Source organism: Coloeus monedula (genome assembly GCF_965178545.1).
Source record: "Coloeus monedula genome assembly, chromosome: 1".
NCBI lineage: Eukaryota > Metazoa > Chordata > Aves > Passeriformes > Corvidae > Coloeus > Coloeus monedula.
This window is the reverse complement of record NC_138781.1, coordinates 6056729-6083398: the sequence shown is the minus strand read 5'-3', so window position 1 is coordinate 6083398 and position 26670 is coordinate 6056729. Positions and strand designations below refer to the sequence as shown.

General features: G+C 42.6%; 1 protein-coding gene across 4 annotated transcripts in view; it reads left to right on the top strand.

Annotated features, from left to right (window-relative positions):
* PRKAG2 (protein kinase AMP-activated non-catalytic subunit gamma 2) overlaps window positions 1-26670 on the top strand; it is a gene marked incomplete at its 5' end in the record, with an annotated part of 212643 nt that overhangs the window by 145826 nt on the left and 40147 nt on the right. For 3 of the 4 annotated variants that reach the window (XM_082281308.1, XM_082281309.1, XM_082281310.1), the window contains one exon: window positions 19575-19656. In XM_082281308.1, the coding sequence (XP_082137434.1) occupies window positions 19575-19656 (82 nt within the window). Of the gene's footprint in view, window positions 1-19300; window positions 19409-19574; window positions 19657-26670 lie in introns of those variants that run through there. The other variant, XM_082281311.1, reaches the window with a different exon arrangement.

Here is a 26670-nt window from a genome sequence, read left to right as displayed (position 1 = left end):
TTCTTCAGTTCCTGGTAATGCATGAACTCAGCAGTTCCTGGGAATACATGAATTCCAGCCTCTGGTATTCTCCAGTACTGCATGGCTCTGTGCCTCCTCCCCTCTCCCTTGGCCAGCCTGAGCTGCAGGGGCATCACTCTCCTTTTCTTTCTCCTCTGCCATTTTGCCCATTTTCCCTTTTGTGTTAATTCCTTCACATTGACTGTATCTTTCCATTCCTGTGACTCATGGAACCAGCAGACCATGACATGTCACCAGAGTAAACTACCCTGCATCTGCCTTGCCCAGCTTTTTCTCTTTTTTTCCCTCTGAAATACAAAATCTTCAACATTTTCTGTATCTAGACATCTAGAACTGCAAAGGGCATACAGGTTCACAAGGTCAGTTGCTACGAATTCTGTTTTGTTCCAGTTCTCAGTAATTTATTTAAAAGCAGGAAGTTTCCTCCCACTCACCCATGGGAAAGTTGTTCCAGGATCTGAACACGGTAACACAGCAATCCCAAAGCCTTTTTGCTTTTGTGTGAGGTACCTCCAGTAGCAGCAGCTGATGTGATGCTGAAAGCATTTGGGTCCTGGATCAGAGTTCATGTGCCATGTCAAAGTCGTTCACACACATCCCATAAAACACCTGCCCTGTTTTGGGGGGCCCTTCTCTAAACATTAGGAAGTCTCTGGTTTTCAATCTCATTTTTTCATGGACAGGTTATAACTATTTGCTCTTATAATTAATGGCCGTTTTCATTCATTGTTTGCTACATCCTGTTTTACCAGTAGCCAACCTTTGTTTTTTTAGATCAAGCAAGCCAAACTCTCCCTACAAATTACAGACTTTCTGTTCTTCTGCTGTGCAAAAGTAAATCATTTAAGTATTAAAATAAGTCCTACATTTGTAGTTAGGGAACCCCAGCAGTAGTTTTTCTCCAGCCAGCTCACTGCCTTTCCATGTCAGTATATTCTTGGGAATATACTGACCAAACCCAAAGGTTTGTAGGATAGAAAAATGTTTTGGGTAGGTTTTAGTCAATCAGTTATATTATTTGCATATGAATGTGTTTATCTGTGTTATGCAGCTACAGAAGAGTCTTTTGTACCTGTTAGAATAGAAGTGAGGAAACAGCATAATCTTAGCACATTCCGCTGACTGAAAGACTGCAAAGTTTGTTTTGGTTTTGATTATCTGCTGATTCAGAAAACATGAAGCTGAGTAGAAGATGCCAGAATAAAGAAACAAAATTCTCAGCAGGTTTTTATGAACAGTTGTGGTTGTATATGTGTACAAGAGAGAGTCTGGGGGGGTAACTCAGAATGCTGGACTCAATTCTCTCCTCTTCAGAAGATACAGAAATACATGGGATGTGTAGCACCTGATTGTCTAGTACCCTCTGTACTCATTTATGTCTGAGAGCAGTGAGTGTGCAGAGCTGCCAGTGAATCATTAGGGTTTTGGTTTACTTGGCAATAAATGTCAGCAGCCACAGATCAGTGAGGAACAAAGCTCTGGATGTTTAATTTTCAACAGAGACTGGAGAGAGAGATTAGATTTGCCATTCTCTTCTAGAAGGAGACACTGTTAGAGAGAAAGGCTGAGTTCCCGCAGAAGGACATGAATCTGAAGCTGATGAGTGTTCCCTCAGGACTGCTGTCTTTCAATCCCTGCAAATTATTGACCCAACATTCCTTTGCAAATACAATAGCAGTAGACAAACATTCTTGACTTGAGTACTGTATTTCAAGCATTTCATTTATTCTGAGCTGTGTGTTCGTAAATACATCATTTCACAATCATGTGCCATAAACAAATCTGTAAGAGGCAAACTCAATTTCTTCTTTACTTACATCACCATTTGCTGGCAGAACAATTTCAGTTATTTTAAAAATACGTTATAAATTACATGATAAACGGTTTCATAGTGGCCATGCTGTTAGGTGATCAGTTTAATGATATGGACGCTTCTATGTTGACATCTGAAATGAGAAGTTGACTCTTGTCTACAGGGCTCTGTCAATTTAAATCTCATTTACTTATTACATTGCTTAACTGGTAATGATAATGTGTGAGACCCCAGAACTATTACAAATGATTCACGATTGCCATATATATTGCAGTAGGAAAGAGGAACCCTTGGACCCAGACACGGAAATATTATTTTAAAAAAACCCAAACAAATCAGAAGAACAGATGACTATAGGAAGATGCAGTATCAGGACTTGGAATTGGTCTTAGCCCATTTTTATAATTGATGGCATTTAAAGCTGGTTCTGAAATTGTTTTTTACCTGTCTGAGACTCAGGTGCAGAATGGTTAAATCTGTTCAGTAAGAGAGAAGACATGGAGGGAAGAATAAAAATACTTATTTCCCAGCAGACATAACCAAAACCTTTCATGTTGTAGTAGCACTTCCAACAGTGGGTATTTTGATGTGATTTTTAAGCCTTTGATTCGGGGGGGGGGGGGGGGGGGGACGGGGATAAATAGCAGGAGGCAGTTCCTCAGAGAGGGAGATCCTCCTTCAGTGAGTATGATCTCAACACAGTACACAAAGCTAAGCAATTAACCTCATGCTAAATGGGTGTCTGTGGTAATCACCAAGGTCTGGGTTTATCCCGCCTAAGTTTAGAAACCTATCTGAGCTGCTTAAGCTGGGAGTTCGGTAGCTCCGCTTGTCTCTGTATCCCCCAGAGAGGCATTTGCAGAGGATGAATCAGATCCCCAGGGGGCTGAGGAGCCTCCGGTGCTGACTGTGAAGGGATTGACTGACCGAGGCACGCTTTAGATGCCCATAGCTGGAAGTGCTGGGGCTGTCACACACCACTGCAGCAGCTCTGTCAGGCTCTCCCCTGTGTGTGTGGGTGTTCCCAGTGGCTGAGTTAGAAGGTTATAAAGAGAAATTCAGCTGATAAGAGATCAAAGCTGTACCTAGAGATTACTGTGCGCTGCATTAAACGGTAAAGGAGCAATTTGATTTTTCACAATGCAGTTCAGGACTCTGTACTTTGGCCTTGTGTTGTTTGGATGGTGTAACCTTCAGGCAGTAAGTGGTAAATGATAACTCTTCTCTAGTGTGACATTACGAACCATGAAAGGAATGCAGAGAGGTTGCAATTTCAGTAACGAACGTGTTTGCGCCGTTTCCACCTTGTCCATATTTTGAAGTGGAGTGTGGTACATTGGGCATTATGTGGCTGGATCCTTTTCTTTCATCCTTTCTTCTTCCCCTGATGCATAAGACACTGTGAAAATAGCACTATTCCCTGCAAACACAAGCATTTCTGTGGTACCTCATTTCCTGGCCCTTACAGGTTTCCCCTTTCCCAACATGAGAGGAGCCCAGGCCAGAAGGTGCTGGCTCCAGATTGGAGTGTTGCCCTTGAGGTCTCTTTTGGTGGAAGACAAGGCTGGGGATTCCTCTGCTTGCAAGAAGTGACAACGGCAGAACATGCCTACAAGGGGTCCTTTCCATATGATTGTGTAGTGAGCCACTGTCCTCCAAATAACTTTCAAGCCAAGTAATGTCCCAGAGTGTTCTTAACAAGAGGAAAAGTCAGCCAGAAGGTAGTCAGAGACTTACTCTTATCTTGTGTGACTGAGTCCTGTTAAAACTGCAGACAGAGCACACAGAAGGGAGTCTGGTCTGTATTCATTTTGCACAGTCCTTGCTGGTCCAGCATATGAGAGAGGAGAGACGTAATGTACAGCTGGGACTCTCTTCCAGTCCTGGATAAAAGGGAGAAACCAGATTGTTCCTGCAGCTACTCGCTTGTTAAACAGTAGCACTTCCCTGCAAAGCTATTCATGCTGTTTCTTAGCCAAAATGTAGTAAACTCCAAAACAGGGCTGTTAACTTGTTCAGCCTGAGAGGCTGTTACATCACACCCTGTGCTGGCAAGGAGCCTGGGAGCCAGGATGTGTGCAGCAGGTCCTTTGGTTTGGCTCTCTCCAAAAAGCCACCTATCAGAGCTCCATAATCTGCTGGGTGAGTAAAGAGATTGAAATCTGATGAAGAGAACAGAAAAGTGTTCTTTGATTCTGAGGTTGTCTTAAAAAAAACCCAAAACAGTACAGGCAGGGGATAAAGTAATCCAGTTTTCCAGCGTACCAAAACTCCTTATTTCAGCATTTGTGTGGTTTAAGGCAGTGTATGAGAGTGCCAAGACATTACTGAGATTCAGCTGTGATTCACACCACAGTGAACTGATCACCAGAATTAGAGCCCAAAAGGCTCTCATTTAGCAGTGACAAAGCTCTGGCAGTGCTGGTGTGTCCAGGCTTCTTTTAAGTGCCTTAATAGCAGCACTCGGGTAGGTGCTTGTGTTCCCTAAGAGATCCCAGGGGCTGTAACAAGCTATCCTTGCTTAATCCTTTCTCCCTATGGGAACTGCTGCTATCCGTGTGAAAATGTGTTTAAATTTAAAATATTTCTCCAATAGTGAGCACATTACTAATTAGTTGCAAACCCAGTAAAGGAATCACTCTGCGATGAGCTCTACAATAATTATGAAAATACTCCTGGGAAAATGTTTGGACACACCTGATTCTGATTTCAGTCTCCTTTGACAGAGCATCATGCTGGCTCCACTGAATCGAATATAAATTCATAGGAGAATTATTTAATATGGTTGGAAAGCCCGTAGTGAGATTTAGTGCAACATAAAGAATAAGTGAACCAGCTCATTTGAATCTGAACTTTACAAAAATAGAAAGCTTCAGCTGTATCACACTTTTTAATTACAGCTCCCATTTTTTTAATGTTCTGTTTCCCCACTTCACTTTCTCCCTATTAGCCATATCTTTTGTATCCCATTTGGTGGTTTTCTCCCATTTTAGTATTTAGAATATGCAAAAAAGCATCTTGTTTTCCCTTTTATACTGATTTGTTGGGGTTTTTTTTTAAAGCTACTTACTTGTTTTAAAAGAAAAAATGTTCAACCACAACCTCCTGAAACACTGGTGTCCTCATATATTTGTATTCTGGTTGCAGTGTCCAGATTCATGCAATCAATCTTACAATGCAGAGAAATTTTATTGCATAAAGATGATTTTTTCTGCCCTAAGGAAATGTGCATCTGTGTCAACTTTAGGCTTTTTCTGCAGCTACAGAAATAATTTAATTTACTATCTATGAGTTCACTCAGTGGAGAATTTATTTTAATGACATGAAGTCCTACCATTCCTGTTCCTCCTAGTCCTAGATCAAAAGGAGGAAGGTGAGGTGGAAAGGATGAATATCCAGCATGCTGAGTCCAATCAATTCCCAGCTGCTTCGACAGCTCTCATAAGGCTATAAGTAGCTAAGGCAATTAAAAGTAGAGCATCTCTGGGGCTTTTTTAAGATACTCGTTGGTACTGCAAAATCATGACCCCAGCACCCTGAAGACAGAGTCAGTAGCTTAAACCTAAATTACTTTTATCACCGTAAATCCTGCACTATGCATGGTATAAAAAGGCTAAACCTAAGGATCTGGCCTCGTGTGTCTATATAAATAGATACCTTTTGGTTAAGTACCATGATGTAAGAGGGTGCTGGAGGGACAGCCTCATGTTACCCATTGAACTGATTTCTCATGGCACTTTTTTTTCTGAATTTTAGACTTGTTAATTTAATAAGCATCCTGTTATTCTGCTTAGAAGATCAGAACTTCTGGCAAGAGTGACCTCCATCAGTGATTAGAAGCCGGATGTCTACTCTGTGATTTAATATAAAGCTGCAGTTTCATGCAGGGTCAGTGACAGTTTCTTACCAGCTGTATCTGGGCAATTTTGGAACACTGAAATTATCCACCATCAGGGTTGTTAATTCATAAAGCAGTAGGGATTATAGACCAAAGTTTTTCCATGAGAATGGAAGAGAGATACACAGCTTTGAACCTGTTTGGTTGTACCTTTCCTACTTCTGGATCAGACTAGAGGGAAAGTGACCTAAGAATAAGGAAAAAATTCTTATGGAAGGGAACTCCTAGAATTCCTAATCATCTTCATCTCTCTTAACTCAGTTTTGTCTGTATTTTATTTTTAGATGCGCTGTCTTTAATGGCCAACAGATCTTTAAAGAATGTAAAAGGCTGGTTGATACCAGAAGGAAATTTTCTGTGTAAAGCAGTCATATTCCTTTCTCACTTCCTCACAACATTCCCCAATGCCTTCCTCTGACTGGATGAAATAAACTGGTGAAGTTAGGAGAAATAAAGGAGACATCCCAAAAAGGGCTCACTCCTGTTTGCCTTCTTTCTCCCAGCTTTCACATTTTATAGTGTCACTACCTGCTTGTGCAAGAGGAGAGCAAAACAGCTCTTTAAAAATGCAGCTGGTTTGTTTTTTGGTTTGGTTTTTTTTCTTTTAAGATTACAATCAAGCAAGTTTGGCCATTTGAAAGTCAGCTGCATGGGCTGCTGACTCAGAGGAGGACTAGATACCATCTTGGCAGCAGCTTGGAAAAATGTTTCCATTGTGCTGGTGAAATGAATGCAAAATATTTATTCTTTGAGCTTGTTCACAACAGCAGCTCAGTTCTCAGCTGGAACTGAGGGTGGGGCCATGTGGAAGGCATTTGTAGGAAGACAATAATGATTTGTACAGGGCCCAAGGTGTGCATAATCTTATTTTATGATTAACAAAGGAGAAGTCTCCTACCATATGGGGTTTATAAGTTGAAACGTAAACCAGTGAAGTAATCAACAGAGAATAAAAGAGATAAAGTAATGGCGGGAGAAGGTCAGCAAAACAAAGGAAGGGAGCAGAATTCAAGAGGGGAGGGATTACTTTAGTCTTTTTTCATGTTTAGGGTTACAGTAAACTGCCAGTGCTAAGGCTAGTACCTTAGACTTTTGAAATTTTGATTTATCATACTTTGTCACTTGCAACTGCACAAGCCAGGGCATCTGTGGTATGTAGAGAATCTTCTTCCTTGTACCTCTGAACAGAAAGTTATTAATTGCTATTTTGTGGTATATGAGCACATATGATTCAAGCAGAAAAATAAACATGTTTTTTGCCCTGGGGACCTCGTTGTCCAGGAGCCTGATCTAGCAAAACAGGCCAGGCAAATTCTAAAACCGTAAGAAAGCATTGGCTTAAGCAGGGTTGTTCCTAAACACTACCTCCAGTGCATGCCTGCAGAAGAGATTTTAAGTGTAGCCATAACAGAGTCAGCAATGACAGAAGGCACTGAGGAAAGGTAACCTGAAGGTTACAGCACTGGGTTTGGTTGGGGTTGCTATGTATTTATGTTGCTGAATCTCAGGTGCTCTTTTGTTCTGGCTGATGTCAATGTGGTGATGGCCTTGATCCAGGAAAACACTTAAATGTGTGGTTGGATTTAAGCACAGTGGTAGCTCTGTTGGAGTCAACAGTACTGGAGCACTTAAAGCTAAGTGTGTGTCAAGTCACTTTGCTGGATCAGGGTCTTTGTGCAATTTTTATGGTCTATTAAAACATTTAAAAATGGCAACAGCAGGTACTGAAGATGAGAAAGGAAGCTGGAGGACAGAGGATGAGAAAAGAGGAAAATATTAAAGGTTCAGAAAAGACAGGAGAGGAGAGGAGAGGAGAGGAGAGGAGAGGAGAGGAGAGGAGAGGAGAGGAGAGGAGAGGAGAGGAGAGGAGAGGAGAGGAGAGGAGAGGAGAGGAGAGGAGAGGAGAGGAGAGGAGAGGAGAGGAGAGGAGAGGAGAGGAGAGGAGAGGAGAGGAGAGGAGAGGAGAGGAGAGGAGAGGAGAGGAGAGGAGAGGAGAGGAGAGGAGAGGAGAGGAGAGGAGAGGAGAGGAGAGGAGAGGAGAGGAGAGGAGAGGAGAGGAGAGCTCTTGGTGACAAATGCTGCTGACTGAGTGGCAGGGAGGGTGGCAGCTGGAAGATGGCTATCTGCCTGCTGTTGTGTGTCTGGCATTTCTTTGAGTGTCAGGATTGTGTTTACTTGGAAACATTCATGGTGTGTCCTACCTCAGGACCGAGCTCCTTGTGTAAATGGGAACAGCTACAGATGGAGACACAACTTATGAGAGAAGACACCTGACCCCTTTCCTATCCCTTTCCCTTGAGGCTGCCAGAAAACAACTGCACAAAAGTACATCCCAACAGACATCCTGCACACAGGAACAGGACACTGCCAAAGCTGATCTCTTAGGAAGCACTGTGAGGAATACAGAATCACAGAATCATTCAGGCTGGAAAAGACCTCTAAGATTATTGAGTCCAACCTTTGACTGGTCACTGAGTGCCACATCCAGTCATTTCTTGAACACCTCCAGGGATGGTGACTCTGGCACCTCCTTGGGCCTCTTTTCCAATGTTTAACAACCCTTTCCATGAAGAAATTCCTCCTGATGTCCAAACTGAACCTCCCCTCATGCACCTTGAGGCTATGGCCTCTTGTCTTGTCACTGGTTGCCTGGGAGCAGAGCCCAACCCCACCTGGCTGCACCCTCCTGTCAGGGAGCTGTAGAGAGTGATAAGGTCTCCCCTGGAGCCTCCTTGTCTCCATGCAAAACCCCCCAGCTCCCTCAGCTGCTGCTAATAGAACTCACTCTCTAGACCTTTCTCCAGCTCCACTGCCCTTCTCTGGACACGCTCCAGCCCCTCAATGTTTTTCTTGTGAGGAACTCAGAACTGGACACAGCACTTGAGGTGTGACCTCACCTGTGCTGACTACAGAGGGACAATCATTTCCCCAGTCCTGCTGGCCACACGAGTCTTGATACAAAATAGTTGCCACAGAAAGTGCACAACTGTCTTTCCTGGAGTATGCCATGAGGGCATGGCTATGGTACAATATAAGCAGGTTACTAAGTAGTTTCTTCCATCATCAAAGATTTTATAGGTACAGAGGTTACACTCTGAAGATATGGATGTGTTCTTCAACCTTTTTCTCATGACCTCGAGCATTTGGTTGTTGCTGTTTCAGGGAAGAAATCTTGGAATTCACTGAGTGTTTCAGTTGCAGAGTCATTAAGGAAAGCAAGAGTTTAAAGAGGAGAAAAATAATGCCAACAGCTGATCAGGGAGACCTGGCTGCAACCATCTGCACCATCAGAGATTACTTGTGCAGCCCCAAGTCACTTGGTCTCTCAGTGCCTCAGTTTCCCATTTATTAAAAAATGGGGCTACAGTGCTCTAAGTCAGAAATGTTCTAGTGATAAATACATTAAAAAATTATACTTAACTCAGATATTTTTTGAACAGGAGCTGCAAGTGGCTTAAGATAAGCTAAGCATAGATAGAATCTGTTGTGTTTAAAGTTTGTAGCAACAAGCTTTTACACTCCAGGCTGTAACTGTGGCCAGGAAGCCCTCATGTTTTCAGAGCACATCAAGATTTACACAAAAGATCACTGTGAAGTCAGCTGCTCTTCTGAGCCCCAGGGAGGCATGTCAAGAAATAATTTCAGCTCTTCGCCGACATTTAACTACAGACTCAATCTGCATCTAAGGTTACGTGCTGTGAACCCAGCATTTTACATATCCACACTGAAAGCATCCACTGCCCATGACTAAACTTTTGTATCTGCATCTCTACCAGCTCTGCAGGAACATGAGCATGGTGGCTGGCTTGCTGGAGGTGTATCCCTGCTCCTTAGTGTGGAACTCATTTCACTTTTTTCAGTTCTACTTCCTGGAATACAGGGAAAAGCCTTACCACTATTTGCATGTCCCTTTATGATCTTATTTGTAGTCATGAAACATTGAGCTCAGGTGCTTGATACGCTTCTTGCTCAGCACAACCCTTGTTTCAGCCCTTCCAGAGCATGTCAAACCACAGAACCAGCACTGAACACAATTTGGTTTCACTGGCAGTGTACCTGGAATGATGGAAGGATGTAGTTAAGAGGCTGTGAAAAGGGAAAACATGTGTGGCAGAAGGAAGATATCCATTGCATGTTGCTGTCGTTGCAGATTATTTTGTGCATAGCAATTAAAAAAAAGAAGCAGCACACAAAAATGAGGCCTGGAGTGATCAGCAGTAATCTGGAATGAATTCAGGAAGGTTAGGTTCCTCCAGCTATGCACATTCAGTGCCATCTGAAAAACAGCTTTTAGTGAAAAATTAATTTACTTGGAGATTACAGGTCAACCATAGTCTGTATGTTGAAGGAAGTTTATTGATATGTTGGGGTTTTTGTGCATAATGGCAGCTACTGTGAGATAACAGGCCTCACAAGCTGTAGTGGGGCCCCTGATAGCATTCATGCCTCGAGTTTGTCAGCTGCAGGGTGGGCTTGAAATCTAATGCAAACACACAAGCCCCGAGTGCTACAAGGAAGTTCTCCTCGGTGTTCAAAGTCTTCCTAGAACTTCACTGAAAAAATACATCATTATATTTGCCTGCCTCTTTGAGAGAGCTTCCAAAAGCTCCTTCTGTAGCTCTCCTGGGATTCTCAGTTGTGGTGAGCCCTGCAGAAAGTGCAGAAAGTTTTCTATTTAGCTGGAATTACCTGCACCTTGAGGCACCGCAGCTCGTGCCACAGAGGGGGTTATTTGTTCAGTCCAGGTCCATGCAAATTTCTTGAAGTTTTATTGAGGTTCTGGGTGACTCAGCTCTGAGCTGAAGGTTGTCTGTATTTCTCAGAAAGCCACCCTTGTAACTCTGCCCTACATCTGATGTCCAGGTTCAGTAGATCTGATTCCAGCCTTTCAGAACTGCTGATGGTCATAAAAATGACAGGCTGGGAGAGCTGGGGCTGCTTGGAATGGAAAGAACTTCAGGGAGACCTTAGAGCACCTTCCAGTGCCATAAGGGGCTACAAGAGAGCTGGAGAGAGACTCTTCACAAGGGCATGTAGTGACTGGACAGGGGGAAATGGTCTTAAGCTGAAGGAGGGAAGGTTTAGAATAGATTTTAAGAAGAAATTATTTACTGTAAGGCTGGTGAAGCACTGGACTTGAGGTTGTGGCTGCCCCATCTCTGAAAGTGTTCAAGGCCAGGTTGGATGGGGCGCTGAGCCAACCTGGTCTAGTGGAAGGTGTCCCTGACCAGAGCAGGGGGTTGGAACAAGATGATCTTTAGGATCCCTTCCAACCCAAACCATTTGGTGATTCTAAAATTACATTTTGATGATGGACTACAAGTAGTTTACTAGAATTTTGCATAGTTTACTCAAGGCTCAAGTGTGGTATCAATTAACTTCAGGCTTTTATGGGGGAAAGTGTTTCATTTTAAGTTTAAAAAATATCACTGAAAGCTGGTGTAATAAGTGTTCACACAGTGAAGTCACTACTCATGAGTGAGCTTTGAAATATAACCCTAAGATGAAGAAAGCAAAATGGTAGATAGTAAATGTGTTTATTTGAATCAGATTTGGCTCTGAGTATTTTTTTTTCATTTGTTATTCTCAGTGGCCTCGGTTCTGCAGATTACTCATCAGTACTCTGGCCTCAATCCAGCTAAAGTACTTAAGTAAGTGCATAACTTTAACTAACACGAATAATCCTGTACTCAATGCCAGCAAATGAAGACACACATCAATATGGGCTCACTTTCTTCTTTTCCACTCACTTCAACTTAGTGGATGCTTACCTGTTTTTACCATTAGTAGCATCTTAATCTGTTCTGTTTGTTTAAATGTACATTTCTCACAAGAAAATATCTACTATATTCAGGCTTAGCACCTGATTGCTGCAGCTCTCTCCCGCAATAATTTCCCCTTGCTCTTAACTGAGCCCCTGAGTGTGATGAGAGGTTGGTCCTATTTCCAAGAGCCTAAGGAGCACTCAAGCATATGTGTAAAAGCAGCTGAAGTCTTTTTGAGCATATACAGTAACAAATATTTACTACAAGAACACTTAAAAACTCTGGAAGAGATAAAAACCAAGTGGCATCCCTGTGTTTGCAGTCAGGTAGAACACTTGTGACATCTGTATTCGTAACAAACTCAGGTTGGTTCCTCACAAGTGCTTGACTTCTTCAACAGTTGTGTTCAAAAGGACAGGATTTAAATTGTTGGGCTGTTTGATTAATAACATGTCACACTGATAATTTTGATTTGGACTCCACCTATACTCAACATGAGTAATCTGAGGAAGGAATGCTGGCCACAAGGGCTTGTCTAGAGAATGCCTCTGATATTCTTGACTCAAAACTCCACCTTAGCTGAGTAGCAGAGTGATACAGGATCAGACACACAGCTACAGATTAGAGGTTATGTAAACAAATCCTGACTCTTCTCCACTCCTGCCTTGACTTCTCTCTAAGAATTTCACTTGGGATCTAGTCTATTCCTTCATATTTTCCTTTCTTTGAAGTTTATTTTTCAGAAGTGCTTAACTCTTCTCTCACTGGGACCATTTTTTTTTGCCTTAAACTGAGGTGCTGGAGGACACTGTTTGTGTGTAAAATAGGTTGTTTCTGGTGTTAGATCAAAGGAAGTTTTGTAAATCTTTTCTGTTCTCAATTAAGTCAGGAACAAAACTCACTGGGATTAAAATGCAAGTTCATTTCCATACAGAAATATTTAGGCAGGGCTCACCACTAAAAATGTGAAATCTCTCTGCACGTTCATTTCACATATCTCCAGGGTAAGGAGATTTCAATACTCAGTATTGCAGTGGGGAATTAGTAGAAAAGAATATTGTCCATTTCATCATCTTTCCTTGTGCAGAATGCACTCCAAATTTCCTTTTTTTTTTTTTTTTTATTATTAATGATTTGGCTAAAATTTATTGTTGTTCCATTTATGTTACCCATTTGACCTGCTAAAGATCCTCAACTGCTTATCACTAACAATTAACTCTGTAAAGTAATTAATATCATAGCTACTGTTATGTGGGAGGATACCTGTAGCAGGAGGCTCGTTATAAAATGTAAAAGCAATATACAGTTCTTCTGTATTCCATGCCAAAAGACTCCTGCTTTGGATCACTGTGTGAGTCATATTCTGATGATATTGGGATGAAGTAAAAAAATCCTTTCAGGGTAGAGTTGTTATCCAATGGTAGACTCTGTCTGAGCTGTTTTGAAATGAAATCATTAGAGCTTTTTCAGCCTCACTGTAAATACTAGAAATACATTTAGACTAGATACTCTTGCTCCCTCACTTTCATATCTGCTGCAGGACAGGTGTGCCCCTAATTCGTCAAGGGCCTCTCAGATTAGGGACAGAGCACCCAGCTGAATCCAGTAGGGATCCAGTGGGGAACATTGTCAGTGACAGGCTTTTTAATGGGGCTTGGTTACCCTGTTCTAAACAAATGGTAAAATCTGAGCCACCTTCATTACACACAGTATGCACTGACGTGAGTATAGCATTTAATATTTCAAAAGCCTTTTAAGACCAAAGCAATTTTTATTGCATTCCTTCTGGATATGGGAAATAAAAACCCAAATCCAGTATTTTGTATGAAGCATCCCCTTCCTTACTGGTTTGTTTGGTGCTGGAGCAGACTTTCTTTAGAATAAAAGGTAGAAACTACAGTTCCTGCTCAGCTGCTTTGTTCACCCTGAGCTTTTTGAGATGAAGGGGACTCCGTGTCAGACCAGACCCAGAGCTCTGCGCTGGGACCGTGTCCTCAAACACCCCACAGACTCAGGGACTGCCACTCCAGTCAGCATTTGTACCACACAGGTGGCATTTTCAAATACAGAAGGGATCCAAGCTGGGATCCTGACCTCAGCCTCACTGATTAAAGTGTTCTCAGCTGTCATAAACCCACCGGTATCAGTTACCACACTATAGCAAAAAACAAGTAGGAGTTTAATTTGCAGTTTAACCAGCAGATGAAAACTTTTTCCCTCCAATAACTTGTCCTTTTCCACTTCACAAACCAGGCTAAAGTAAACCAAAAATAAGCAGGAAGTGTTCTAAATTAATTTTGCACAGATTGCAAGAGAATAAACGTATTTATGACATACATTTGGGAAAAATGGTAAGTTGTTCTTTGACAGCTCATCAGGAGAGGAGTTGTTAACTACTTCAGTTGTGTAGAACTGTAATTGTAGTACGGAGCAGTAGCAAATGGTGGGAAAATTACCATTCGTAGTTTACTCTTGCATTCAAAATGGCTTTGCCTTGATTTGCATTTAGATGGGAATTCCTTCTGTTGCTCTTCAATCCATTAGGTTTTATAAGGTAAGTAGCTTTTTTTTTTCTGAAGTGCTGGGAAGGGCATTCAGTTTGACTGCTGAGCTGTGCAGGTGGCACCCCAGCATATCCATATTCAGCCATCAGGAAAGAGAAAGGCAGCCTTGAATTTACCTGGAAATGCCTATTTCTAAATAAAGCACAGGTAACACTTTTGTTGCAATGCCTGAGTAAGTCTGTTCCACACAGAGTTGTGATTTGCAGCAGCATTTCTTTTTTTAGGTTATTCATTCTATTCCTACCTAGTCACCAAAGACCAATATGTAATCTTTATTAGTACTCAGACAATATTTGCTTTAGAATTTTTCTCTTTCAGGATTAAGGCTACTTTTTTGAAGGGAGGGAGAAAAAGAAAATTTACATTTGTATTAGATGCTTAGTAAACTGGTTTTTGTACATAACATACATATAAAGAATTCTCATTGAATTATTATACTAAGACTATAAATATTTTTCTAAAGATTGGACAAATATAGAAAATAAAAAAAAACAAGTCTAGAAGGGACATTAAAAATTCATTTTCCCCCATCAACACAATCAACTATATGGAAATAATAATGAAAAAATGGGATTTTTTTTAGCCTGTTAATCCTCCTGTGATGAAGATTTGAGAGTTTTTTTCAGCAAAACATGCTGGTGCTTCACTTCTGTTGCACTTAGAAAGTTCTCCCAAAGTCCAACCTAAGAATTCTTTGCTAAAGGCTAAGTAGATAACTTCTCATCCCATAACCAGTGGACCCAGAGGATAATTAATCATTTTTCTTCTTGCAAAAACACATCATGTTTGGAGACTGTTGAGGTATTTTCCTTCCGTCTTCTTTTTTTTCTTTCTTTTTTTTTTTTTTTTTTTGCCTTTGTAGATGAAGAAACTGGGATGTTTTCAAGTTCTTCTTTACAGGTCATGTTTTCTGAACACCTAGGTCATTGCTGTTCCTTTTTTTAGACTTAGTTCATTCTTGAGTTTAATCCCTAAAACTGAATGCAGTATCCCAGCTGGCATCTAACCAGGGAATGTGTAGAACAGATGCTCCATGTCTTACCTTTAACACATTTGTAAATAGTGTGATTTTTTTTTTTAATTTCCAAGAAACTGACATTGTAGTCTCACATTTAGTTTCACTCCCAGGTCTTTTCCTTGCATGACTTCTGAAAGTCAATCCTTTCCCATTTTATTTTTATTCCCACACACAACTTACCCATATTAAAGTGCATCCTGTTTTTCAAAGCACTGCAACAATTTTCAAGATTATTTCAAGTTCTAGGGCTGTCCCTAAAAGAGCAGCTTCTTTTACCACTGAGTCACTGTGAGTCATTTGAAAATGTGGTCAGATTATTCATTATTTCTTCATCGAGCCATCGGTGGAAACACTGAATGATATTAGACAGAACACAGACCTCTGTGGAACCCTCTCTTAAACCCTTCCAGTTTGATAAAGAAATCTTAGTACCTTCCTTGAGAATATTGTTGTGACCTTTAGCAGTTGTTTCACCCAGACAATCTGGTTTGCTCGTGTGTGTGTCAGGCAAGAGTGTCAAAAGTCCAGTGAACTCACACTGCATCTGCTCCCCTCAGCACTTCCAGCCTGTCATTAGAGAGACTGAGAGTGCCTTGGCTTTGGGTGCACACCTTGGCTGTTACTGATGATCCTTCTTCCCTTTATCTGCTTGAAATGGGGGTAGTTGTTCTCTTACACATCCTGGAATCAAAGTTACACCAAAGAGTGTAGGGCAAGATGACAGGAAACTATATAAAAAATGATGATCTGCTGATGTTAATCATGGTTCACGTCCCTGAACCATGGCTTAAATACTTAGCATGTTCTTATGATAAAGAATGATGTTCCTTCAGTAGGACACAGGACTGAAAGGACTCCTAGATTATCAGAAAAAAGAAACAGAGATTATCAGATAAGCTTTAATGTATTCACTGTAAGTGCATCTATAATTTACAGGACTGATTTTACTTCCACAGAGTATTAGTCACTCCTCACTCCCTTTACCCTAGGAAGCTAAAGAAAACAGCCAGAGACAAAGTAAGCAGTTACCAATTAAAATTTACATTCCAGCCTTCCCAGAAATCTTAAAATCTCTTTTGTTTACATCTACCTTTTATGACTTTTGCTGTTGTATCAACCATACATTGTTTTACTTTGTCTCTACAAAGATTGATACCACTGCTGTATTAAGGTTGTGTTGTAGGTCTGTGGGGGTTTTTGGCATAAATAGCATTCCTGTAAAAATGTGGCAAACAAAAAATGTATTCAGGCAGTTTTGGGTTTGCACATATTTCTCTTCTTAACTTTTCTCTCTAGCATTTATGTTGCCTGGCAGTATTTAGGATACAAGCGTGTACTGTCCTGTTGCAGTGGGTATCTCAAACAGTTAAAATGGGTTACCTGATACACTCTGATAGCAAATTTTTGAAGTATAATTTGGATAAATCCCTTGGTTATAGTTAAGGGAAACCTTCTGTGGCAGTAGAACAAATAGGCACAGAAAACCCAGGTAGGAAATGTTGCAATATATAATATCACCCTACTGGAAATTACAGGTCCTTTTAAGGAAACATTTTTTCTTTATCTTTACCCAGTAATCCTTGTGTAAAATTACAGAAGGAGTTTGTATAGAGACAATACTGTTGAAAAGATCTTCTAATTTGTCTAATCCTGTCCACAATGAACAGGACAGTGTGTTGACCATGATTTAGGCTGACTTAAGAGTGGGTTGTTCCCAGAAGGTGTGGTCCCACTGTCACTCCTGCCCTAGACAATTTGTGTGCCAGTGCTGATACAACTAAACAGTGAGTTGGATCAGGAGCTGATCTGGATAAAACCCAATCTTTTCTTTTAGTCCCTTTGGTTTTCAGCTGCATCAGTTTCCTGTTCTGAGTCACTGTGTTGCCTACAAGCCAAAAGGAGCCAGAAAGCAAAGCGAGGAGCAAAAGGAACGCCATGATCAGCAGCTTGTGCCAAAATTGGTTTAAACAAATCGTGAGACTGCAGGCACATTGAAGGATGGGGTTTCAGCCTTTAGTTCTCCATTTCCTTTGGGTTTCTTTTTTGAGCAGTGTGGATGGTACAACATGTTTCCATTACAAATCTCTGTTGTATATTAAATTACTGTCTTTTTATTATGCTGAGTTTCTCATAGTACTCTTGGTCTGGATGTAGATTCTGCCACTGTAAAACCCCAATCTTGCAGTGAGCTCTGAGGTTCACAGCACAGTGTAGGCTTAACTGACTTCTTATGAACATATCATGTTCTGTAGCAGGTGAAATTCAATGCACACCTTTCAAGTCTCAGTGTCACTTCCAGCTACATTTCCTCATGGCTGGTGCTTACTAGATAATTATGGGGAGTAAATAAAAAAAATAAATAAACAAAATCATGGCAGTTATTTCCAATCAGATATGTCATCTTCTTCTCTTCCTTTGGTTAGGAAATGATGTTAAAAATTCTTATCACTATCAAGGTACACGATAAGGAAGATAATTAATTTAGAGCTGTTACAGCTAGCTCACAGAGATAATTAAAAACTTCCAAAGCATTTTGATTAGTAGGCTGAAAATATTATAAATTAATATATACTGCTCTGGTATCTTGTGTGAGTGGTCAGTTAGAACATTTACTGAAATCCTGTAAGTGTCTTAAAAATACACCTATGAATGAAATACTTTAGAATTTTATTTTCAAAGGATCTTTACAGTAAAGAACTAGCTATTGTTAACTTCCTCATATATCCTTAGAAGTGTCCTTAGAAAGAGACAGCTTGGGAAAAGAAAAAAGCTGTCACCAACAGTTACTTTCCTTGCTTGAAGCTTCACTGGACTTGAGAAATTACAAGACGGCTTTCTGTTTTCCCATAAATTTTGGCGCTCTCTCCCCATCATAGTTTTATTTTCATTATCTTTCATATTTCCCTGCGTTTTATGCACATTACTGTGCTGTCCTAGGTCTAATCAACCTTCCCTCCTTGAAGGGCTTGCTGAACTTTTGAAACGTGAGCTTCCCCTTGGGACCAATAGGTTTAAAATGTTCCCTGATGGCTCCTGTGACTCCTTTGGAGTACCATTCATGTGTGTCTGCCCACAAGATCTGCTGCTATTGCCAAAGAAATAATCTGTTTATCCCCTTCTACAGCATCTGTGCCTGAACTGGTCGTGCTGAGCTTCCTAAGCAGCCAGTGGGGACCTGCTCATTACAGTTAAGGAAGCCCAGCTAAAGCTTACCACACCTCACCGTCAAAATAAATGTAAATGACGAATCTATTTCGAATATTTTCTTATTTCCCTTGCTTCTGCCGTAGCCTGGCTTAGGGGCTCTGATGCAGATTTGGGGGCAGTAAATCCCATCCCTCGTAAACGGAAGCGTCCCGTGGTGTGAACCTCGTCCTTCAGTCTCTGCTGCCAGGGCGGCTTTGGGAGGGCAGAGCCGCGCCGCGTACCCGGGAGACGCCGACATTCGGGCTAATCTTGAATTGTAACTTAATCTGGAATTGTTTTAAATGGGAACGAGCGCGCCCGTGCCCAGAGCGGGTACCCCGGGATAGAGCGGGTACCCTGGGACAGAGGGCACCTCGGGACAGAGCGCGTATCCCGAGATAGGGAACACCCCGGGAGAGAGGGTACCCCGGGATGGCGGGTATCCCGGGATAGAGGGGTATCCCGGGATAGAGCGGGGACCCCGGGATGGCGGTACCCCGGGACAGACCGAGTATCCCGGGATAAAGGGCACCCCAGGAGCGGGACAGCGGCTCGGCGCACTGCGGGAGCTCCCGTCACACACAGGGGAAACCCCCTCAACACCCCTACACCCCCCGGGGGGCAGTGGAACCGTCCGCTTCCCCGCCGCTGCCTCGCAGGTGAACGCGCGGGAGTGTACCAATCCCCACTACCGGAGGGAGAGAAGGGTTTCCCCCGCTTCACTTTCTCTCGCACTCCTCTAGTCCAGAGGAGCCCGGAGAACAACCGAGCCTGAGGAACGGCATGCGAGAGACAGCGGCCTCGGCAGAGCTCTCAGGGCACTAAACCTCCCTCTCCTCGCCCTCCCTTTTCCACGCGGAAGTGGTAGCTCCTTCCCCCTCCCGCCGCTGACCAACGGGCTTGACTGCAGCAAAACGGAACGTACCAACCGCTCCGCCGGGGGGAGGGGGGAGCAGCGAGGCGTGGCGGGAAGCGCCGTCCTGCGAACGGGCGCCTGGGGAGCCGCTCCCGCCGAGCGGGGAAGAGGCGGCGCCCGCAGGAGGCACGGCCGGGGAGCCCGGAGGGAGCCCGGGGCTTCACCCGGGGGTTCATGGGCTGGGGGAGGGCGAGCCTCGGTTCCTCCCCCCGGTTCCTCCCCCCGCGGTGTGTGCGAGCGGCAGCGTGTGCGGAGGCCGAGGGGCAGCAGCCGCCGTCCCGCCTTCCCTCCCCTCCGCCCGCTCCGCGCTACCACTCCCCGCCCGATGCCGCCGCGGGGCCGGTGAGTCCGCGCCTGGATGCTCATCTCCTTCTCCTCTCTTCCCTCCCGCAGGCGGCGGCAGCGGCTCCGGCTCCCTCGCAGCTCCCGGCCGCCTCCGAAGGGATGCTGGAGAAACTGGAGCTCGAAGATGAAGGTAAAAATCCACGGCAGCAGCGGGGGGCCGGGGGCGGGCTGGGGACACCCACGCGCCCGGCAGGGTCCGGGCGGGGACACGGGAGCGGGGGATCCCCGGCGAGGAGCGGGGGTTGCGCCGTGCCCAGGCCGTGTCCTTGCGGGGCGGGTCGCAGCCTCGCCGGCCGCGGAGACAGCCCGATGCCGCTGCGGTGCTTTTGTGCCCGTGTCGTTCCCGTTGCGGCGCTTTTGTGCCGGTGCCGCCGCCGGGCCGTGCCCGATCCGCGGCTGCCGCCGGCTGGGTCCCGCTCCGGGGGAACGCAGCCTTCATGGCACCCACACCTCCTCCTCCTCCCCGTAAAACACCCGTTCTCCTCGAATACGTCTGCGATACCAAATATAGACTTTGAGAGCAGTGATGGAAAGCTCTTTCAACTAAAGCTTCCACTCCTTATGGCAGCACATACATCTGTTCAAAGCGGCAGCTGTACACTGAATTTTCCTTATGTGGCTGCGCTCTGTGGTTGTTCTTTGCTGTGCTCTGAAGAGCTGCAGTTCTGACAGAGTGTGCTGAGCTTCACAGGGCAACTCCTGGCAAGTTTTTCCTTCTTGCAAGCACCAAACCGTGCTGTGGGAAAACGTGGATTTTTTTTTCCTCCAACTTGCACCAAGCAGCCACTTTACCTCTGAAAGATCTGTGTTGAATATCTCGAGCTTTCATTTTCAGAAAGGATTAGTTTAGTGTATGCAAATGTGGATGCATGGCTTAATCTCTATGCTCAGCATTGTGAGGTGGCTAAGACTTCATGGGGTGTGTTTTTCTGTAGTTGGTAACTCCTATTGTAAAATGTAGGACAAATATTTAAGGAAAACTTTGGAAATAGCAGGCTGAGTCATTCTGTGAGAAGATATATCAGCTTGTATGCTAATAAGGCAGCTTCTTGGTTACTAGCATGCTGCCTGCAGTTGTGGGACTGGTCTGGAAAAGTAACACCTTTTATTTTAATCTTTCTCTGTGAGAGAAAAGGAAGCTCTTAACAATTGCATTCTTTGAGCTGCTTTTTTTTTTTTTTTTTTTTTTTTGGAGTCCAGACAGAGTTTGAATTGCAATGAAATGCTTGTGCCTTTGTGCATCTTGAACATGCTTAAGTATGAATATTTGGTGGGGGGGATCTGGTACTAACTTGTAGGGGTTTTTTTTCTCGCACTGTTTAACTATTTTTGGTTAGGCATTCATGTTATGCTTATGGAGAGGTAGAAAGTTACCGATTTACCTATTTATTTTTACATAAAGCTTGCTACTGTGAGATACAAGTTCCTAAAACCTGCTGAATCATTAATAGTTAAGCCATTTTAAAATCTATTTTAAACATCTTACAAATATAAGTATCTGGAAAGGATCTCTAGGTTAAAAAAAAATCTGAAACTACAAACCTTCAGTTTTGAAACACTTTTGCACTTTTAAAAGTATAACATAGGGTTATGTGGAGACACTTGATAAGAGTAAAGATCTACATGTCTTCTAAAACCCTACAATAAAATAATCTGAATTCTTTAGACAGTTTAGTAGTTTCAGATTTCTTTTTTTCTGACTTTCAAGCTTCTGTTTTGCTTTGTCTCCTAATTCGTTTAGCTCTAAAGTTCAGGCTTTGCGGATGCTCACGCTGGGTGGGTGAGAGCAGTTCAGGGGCCTGTCAAAAGATCATGTCTAATAGCAAACCTCTGGCCAGTTTAAAGTAGGGTGTGAGTTTTGAAAGGAAGCAGTCACCTTATTAGCCTTTCAGACTAAATGAGAACCTGGCTTTAGGCCTAATTTTAAAGCCAAGTGTAAAGGATGTAGAGTGCTGTATTCAGAGCCTAGGATGTGACTAAAAGTGAGAGTGTGAATGTCAGACCAAACCCTGCTGCCCAGAGTGCTTCTGTGTGAGAGGGCCCAGAGAAAGAGACTCATGGAAAATTGAGATGCAGCTGGAAATGCGGCAGCTTAGTTGCAGTACCTGTTTTATGACCTAAATTTTTGCACTGGTTGCTGTCGTTGTATTTGTGCTAATATTGGGGGTGGGAGGGTAAAATGACATCTGAGATGTTCACTTTGTTGTTGGATGGCAAGTGGTAAGTGCTCAGAAGTTGAGAAACACCTTAGAAATCTTGATAAGGTTTCATTAAGTGGCTGTAGCCAAACTGTAACTGACGGATCTTTTGTCAAACTTAAAGTTTCTCTTCTGACACTTAAAATTGTGAGTTGAATGAGAAATTTGAGACTTGTTTTGGAACTGCTTTCCTGGCTTTGGAGTACTTGCTCTTGTGAGCTTTCCAGTTCTGTATCCATCAACAGTTGCTAACTATTTTGTGTATCAAATTATGCTGCAGTTTTGTTGAAACAGGGAGCTTAATAAAAAGAGCTGAAAAATGAGGCTCAGTGTGTGCACTGAATGCCATCCGGTATGTGAAATGGATTTGTTTGTCCCTCTCCTGAAAGGTTACACAAATGAGAATGTGAAAGGACAGAAGGCATTCATTTAATTTGGATTCTAATTAAGAGAGTGAAATTGAAAAAAATAGTGCTAGAAAGATTTATGATCTATGTAGTACTGTAATGAAATATGCTGAGTCTGGCCTGATGATGTGACTTCTAAATAAAACAGTGCTGTCAATTGAAGAGCTGTTTTAATTTTGATTATATAAAAAGAATGTATATAAACTGGTTGGTACCTAATTAGCATGGACAGTATTAGATAGGATGTTATTGTTCCAGAGAGAAGTGCTGGTCATGTGTTTTGCTTAAAACATCTTCATATATTTGCCTGAACTCTCTAAGATCAACATAACTTCTTACTGGGTGGGTCACTGGTTCTGTCTAGGGCTGGCTTCATAATGTTGCTTGGGTGATGTGTAAGTCTGTATCTGAGTGAGATGATGTTAAACAGCTCCAATGCACCACGGCTGAAACAGGCTGCAGGCTCAGTATGTGTACAGAGGAGAAGGACTGGATAGGCCAGGGATATTTATTTTATTTAGGGCTCCCTAAAGAACCTTTCTGCAAGCAGCAGTCAGAGCAGGAAAGGAAAAACTCCCATGTAAGAAGTCCAGAGTCTCTTTTTAACTGAAGGGTGCTCAGCTTAAACAGAAAACTTTGAGTAAAATAGTCTGAACTCATCCTGCTCATCATTCCTTGGATGGGAATGACCTACCTACATTTCCTCAAAAAGTGTGAGAGCTACCTGTTGATGGGTGTGGAGTTTTTCATTGTAGCCTGAAATACAGTGCTGAGACCTCTCATGAAGGTAATAAATTATCAAAAACTGGTTATCTTCATACATATAATGGGTTTTCTTCTTAAGCTCCAGTGTTTGTGCAATAATGTTTCTATAGTAAAATTATTTCTTCTTCTGATCAGTGTCAAGAGTGGTTCTGGGTTTTCTTTTACGGATGATATGATGAGCTTGGAAAAGGACAACGAGAAATTATTCCAAAGATCTCATATGAAAAAGGACTTTAGTTAATGATTTACACTTACAAGCTTTAATTTGTTAAGCTGGAATTCCATAAATGGTTGTGTTCCAACATCTACCTGTGCTGTGAGAGGAGAAACTAGGGTAGAAGAGCAAATGGATGCCTGTCAGGTGTATTGATTCAGTGGGTATAGTTTTAGCATGTTATTTTGGAAACCAGTTTTGTTGCAATGTTGTCTCTTATCCATTTTAAGCTCTTCCTTCTGCTCACCTTGAGTAATTAAGTAGTAGCTGCTGAAAGCAGAGTTAACTACTTTTCTGTAGCATCTGCAAACCCTTTTTGGAGGTGTTTTCTGCAGACTGAGTTAATTTAATTGCAGGGTTACGCTGTGTCTGTGCTCAGTTCCTAGTCTGGAAAAAGGGAATTCTGCAGAGTGTGTGCAGCAGTTGTAGCATCAGCGTCATGGGACCGATGTGCTCCTTCTTGAACGCTCTACTTCTCTGGATTGTTGCACAAGCAGCATTTAGACATTGGATAAACAGTTGGCATTAGAGTGGAATCTCTCCTAGGAATGCTCTGGCCTTCATCTGACTCTCCCTGAACCATGCATCTGTTCTGTTACCTGCTCCTTTCTGGCTGTCCTTTGAAATAGACTTTCACCAGTAATTGCATCTTCTCTTCGCTGCTGTTGTGTCTGGGGTCATTCCTTCCCTGCTCTGTGGGTTTTCTTACTGTGTCTTATTAAAAGTAGTTTCTTGAGCTCTTCCTGCCTTCCAGCCTCCCGCTGTCAAGTGAATATCTGAATCAAGGTATGAAAATAGATGTCACTCTGGGGCCAAAAATAATTAAAAGAAGCTTGTAATAAAATGCATGTTAATAGGCAGGTTGGGTTTTGTTTCCTTCTTAAGACTGAAAGATCAAGTGCTTGGGTTAGGAGGTGGTAAAGTTAAGCCATTGTTTTGCAACTGTAATTAATTTCTAATAAACATTCATTATGTGATTGTTACAGCTGATGCTCTCTGGCATATAGAAACAGCATTTTACCCACAAGATGTGCTTTGAGATACCAGGGGACACGGTGATAGTGATAAGGGGATGTTTTGTATTAAATTTTCCGTAGTTTAGAATCCTGAGTGAATAGTAAGAAATTGTTAAGCAGAGATGATAATTGGTATTAGTAGATTCATATAATCTTTCCTGTGATCTACTTTCCAAAGTAGTTAAAGAACAACATATGTGGAGTATTCAGATGTTCAGCTTTATTCGTTTATGCAAGAAATCATGGTCAAGTGCTCCACCGTCCTAGGCAACCTTGTCCTTTGCCTTCCAGTTGGCTATATAATAACATCATACATTTTTTTTTTCCCTCCAGGAGACTTCCATCCTCAAAGTTTAAAGGTGAAAATTATGTATAAAGTGATACGTAATTAAAAGTATAAAACTTTATTGAGCAGTGCAGGAGAAGCTATTGAAAGTTTGTCATCTTCAGTGACGGCTGTTCTGTGATCCACAGAGTCTGTATCTTGTGCAAGTATTGCAGGGGGTTCATGTGAGCCCAGTGCACACTGTCTCCAAACAGTCCTGTTTTCCTACTCCTACAGAAGATACAAGTGTCTTATTCTTAACATGGTATTTAGCCTTACAGTGAGGAAAGCCCTACTCTGTCTTGACTAGGAAATCCATTTAGCAGCTAAAGTTTGCAGTCTTCCTCAGGAAGCAAAAATTTTTAAGCCTTACCCATCTAGGAAGTGATGTTTTAGTACAGCAAAAGATACACAGGACATGCTTCAAATCTCTGCTTTGGGTCTTGAGGGTTGCAGGAGCTTCTTGATGAGAAAGCTTTCATAAAATTTTAATGTGGTCAAAACATGTATTTTCCCTAACTTTTTTGTGGAAACAGTGAAGCCATTCTGGCTGAGACTTCCTAGAAAATGCTTACCATGGCAGAGATTCCATGTAATTGCTTTGGCAAAGCTGCAGGGAACTGAGAACAGTTTTACAGGAAGTGTTGGGGCTGATTGTGTCTAGCCAGTGTTGCACCTGCATGATTTGCAAACATTATCTTCTGAGTGAAAGCCATTGTTGGCCAGCAGCTATCCCTGAGAAATACTGGGACAACGAGGTGTTCTCTTCTACTTGGATGATATTGCTGCTTCAGGCTATGCATATGTGTTAGTGTCTGATGGACAAGTACTGATTTACAGTCACCTTTACCAGCCACTCCTGCTGGTGTTGTCACTTCTGTGTGCACCAGATGAGGGCCAGCATCAACTCTGCAAAGAGCTTGGCTGGTCCAGAAGCTGCTTGGTTTGATAGTGGGGCTCTCACAGCTGGTAAGGAACTGCTTGATAGGAGGTTGAAGTCTTTGGCCAATATCATCTCAATTTCCTGGTTGGGAGGTATTGAGTTCACAGTGTCTTGGGCTTGAGCAAGGATAGACCTGGAAGATGTGATGTGACAGTGTCAGTGTGGCCTTGTAGGTGACTCCATGCTGTTTGTTACTTGTCTGTGACTGCTTTGCTGAGCACTACCAGGATGGAGAACGGTGACTACAGAGCCCTTCCCTTAAGAAACTTCCTAGGGGGTGGTTTCCAATGTTGTATCCAGTAGACTTCTTTAATGCCCTGCATGTATGTGGGCAGGGCAGTACAGATGAAACAGGTAACTGTCTTGGTTAACAGGTAACTTGTCTTGGTGGTTTGATACCCTGTGCTGTTAAATTTGGCTAACCTGATCAAGTCAGTGCTCTTGGAAAACCTACTGCCTTGGGGCATGGCTGAGTTCTGAATGGAGGTGACTTGGTTCAAACTGTAATAATGCCAGTGTGACAGGAATGACAGCAGAATATTTGCATCAGTTGGCTCAATCTAACTGTTGCTAAACAAGCATAAGAAATGTTTCTGCTTATTAATCATCTGCAGCAGATGTGGGTGTTCTGTAAGATAGGACTTTTTTTGTAATGTGCAGTGTGGTTTTGATAACTGAAGGGTGCATGATCACAGCATTTGGGGCCTGAAGTCATGACACTGACACCATTTCTGCTTTTTGTTAGGAGCTTGATCTTTGGGTAGCAACAATCTGTCTGCAGGTACTTTGTTGAGTTGAGTATTTTTAGCTTCCAGAATGTACAACTGTATTAGCATTGGATGGGTTTGGGGAAGTAGATAAGTTTGAAATGCAGCATTTCCAGAGTAAGTGCAGGAGCTGATGGCATTGTTTTTCTGAACAGTTCTTGTATCTTGAAGCAAAATGTTCCTCTCCATACTGGGACTGTTTGCCTTGGATGCCTGTTGTGGTAGGCTTTACTGTGGCTCTTCTATGAGTAAAGAAGACTGACAAATGGAAAACCTGGCAATTCAGGGGGAAATCCTTCTGTGGAAGGGTTGCACTAATGGCTGGGATTAACATAAAGCCCAAGCAGTTTAATACAAGCCCAACTATGTTAGAGCAAAGTCAAATTTGTCTTTTAGGCATCCAGCTTGGCATCTGGATGGAGCTTTGGAAAGCTTAAATAACCTTGTCCTAAGAGTGGACCACACCTAAAAGGTTTTTGAGTATGATGTGGATATCTTCAAGGTAGCTT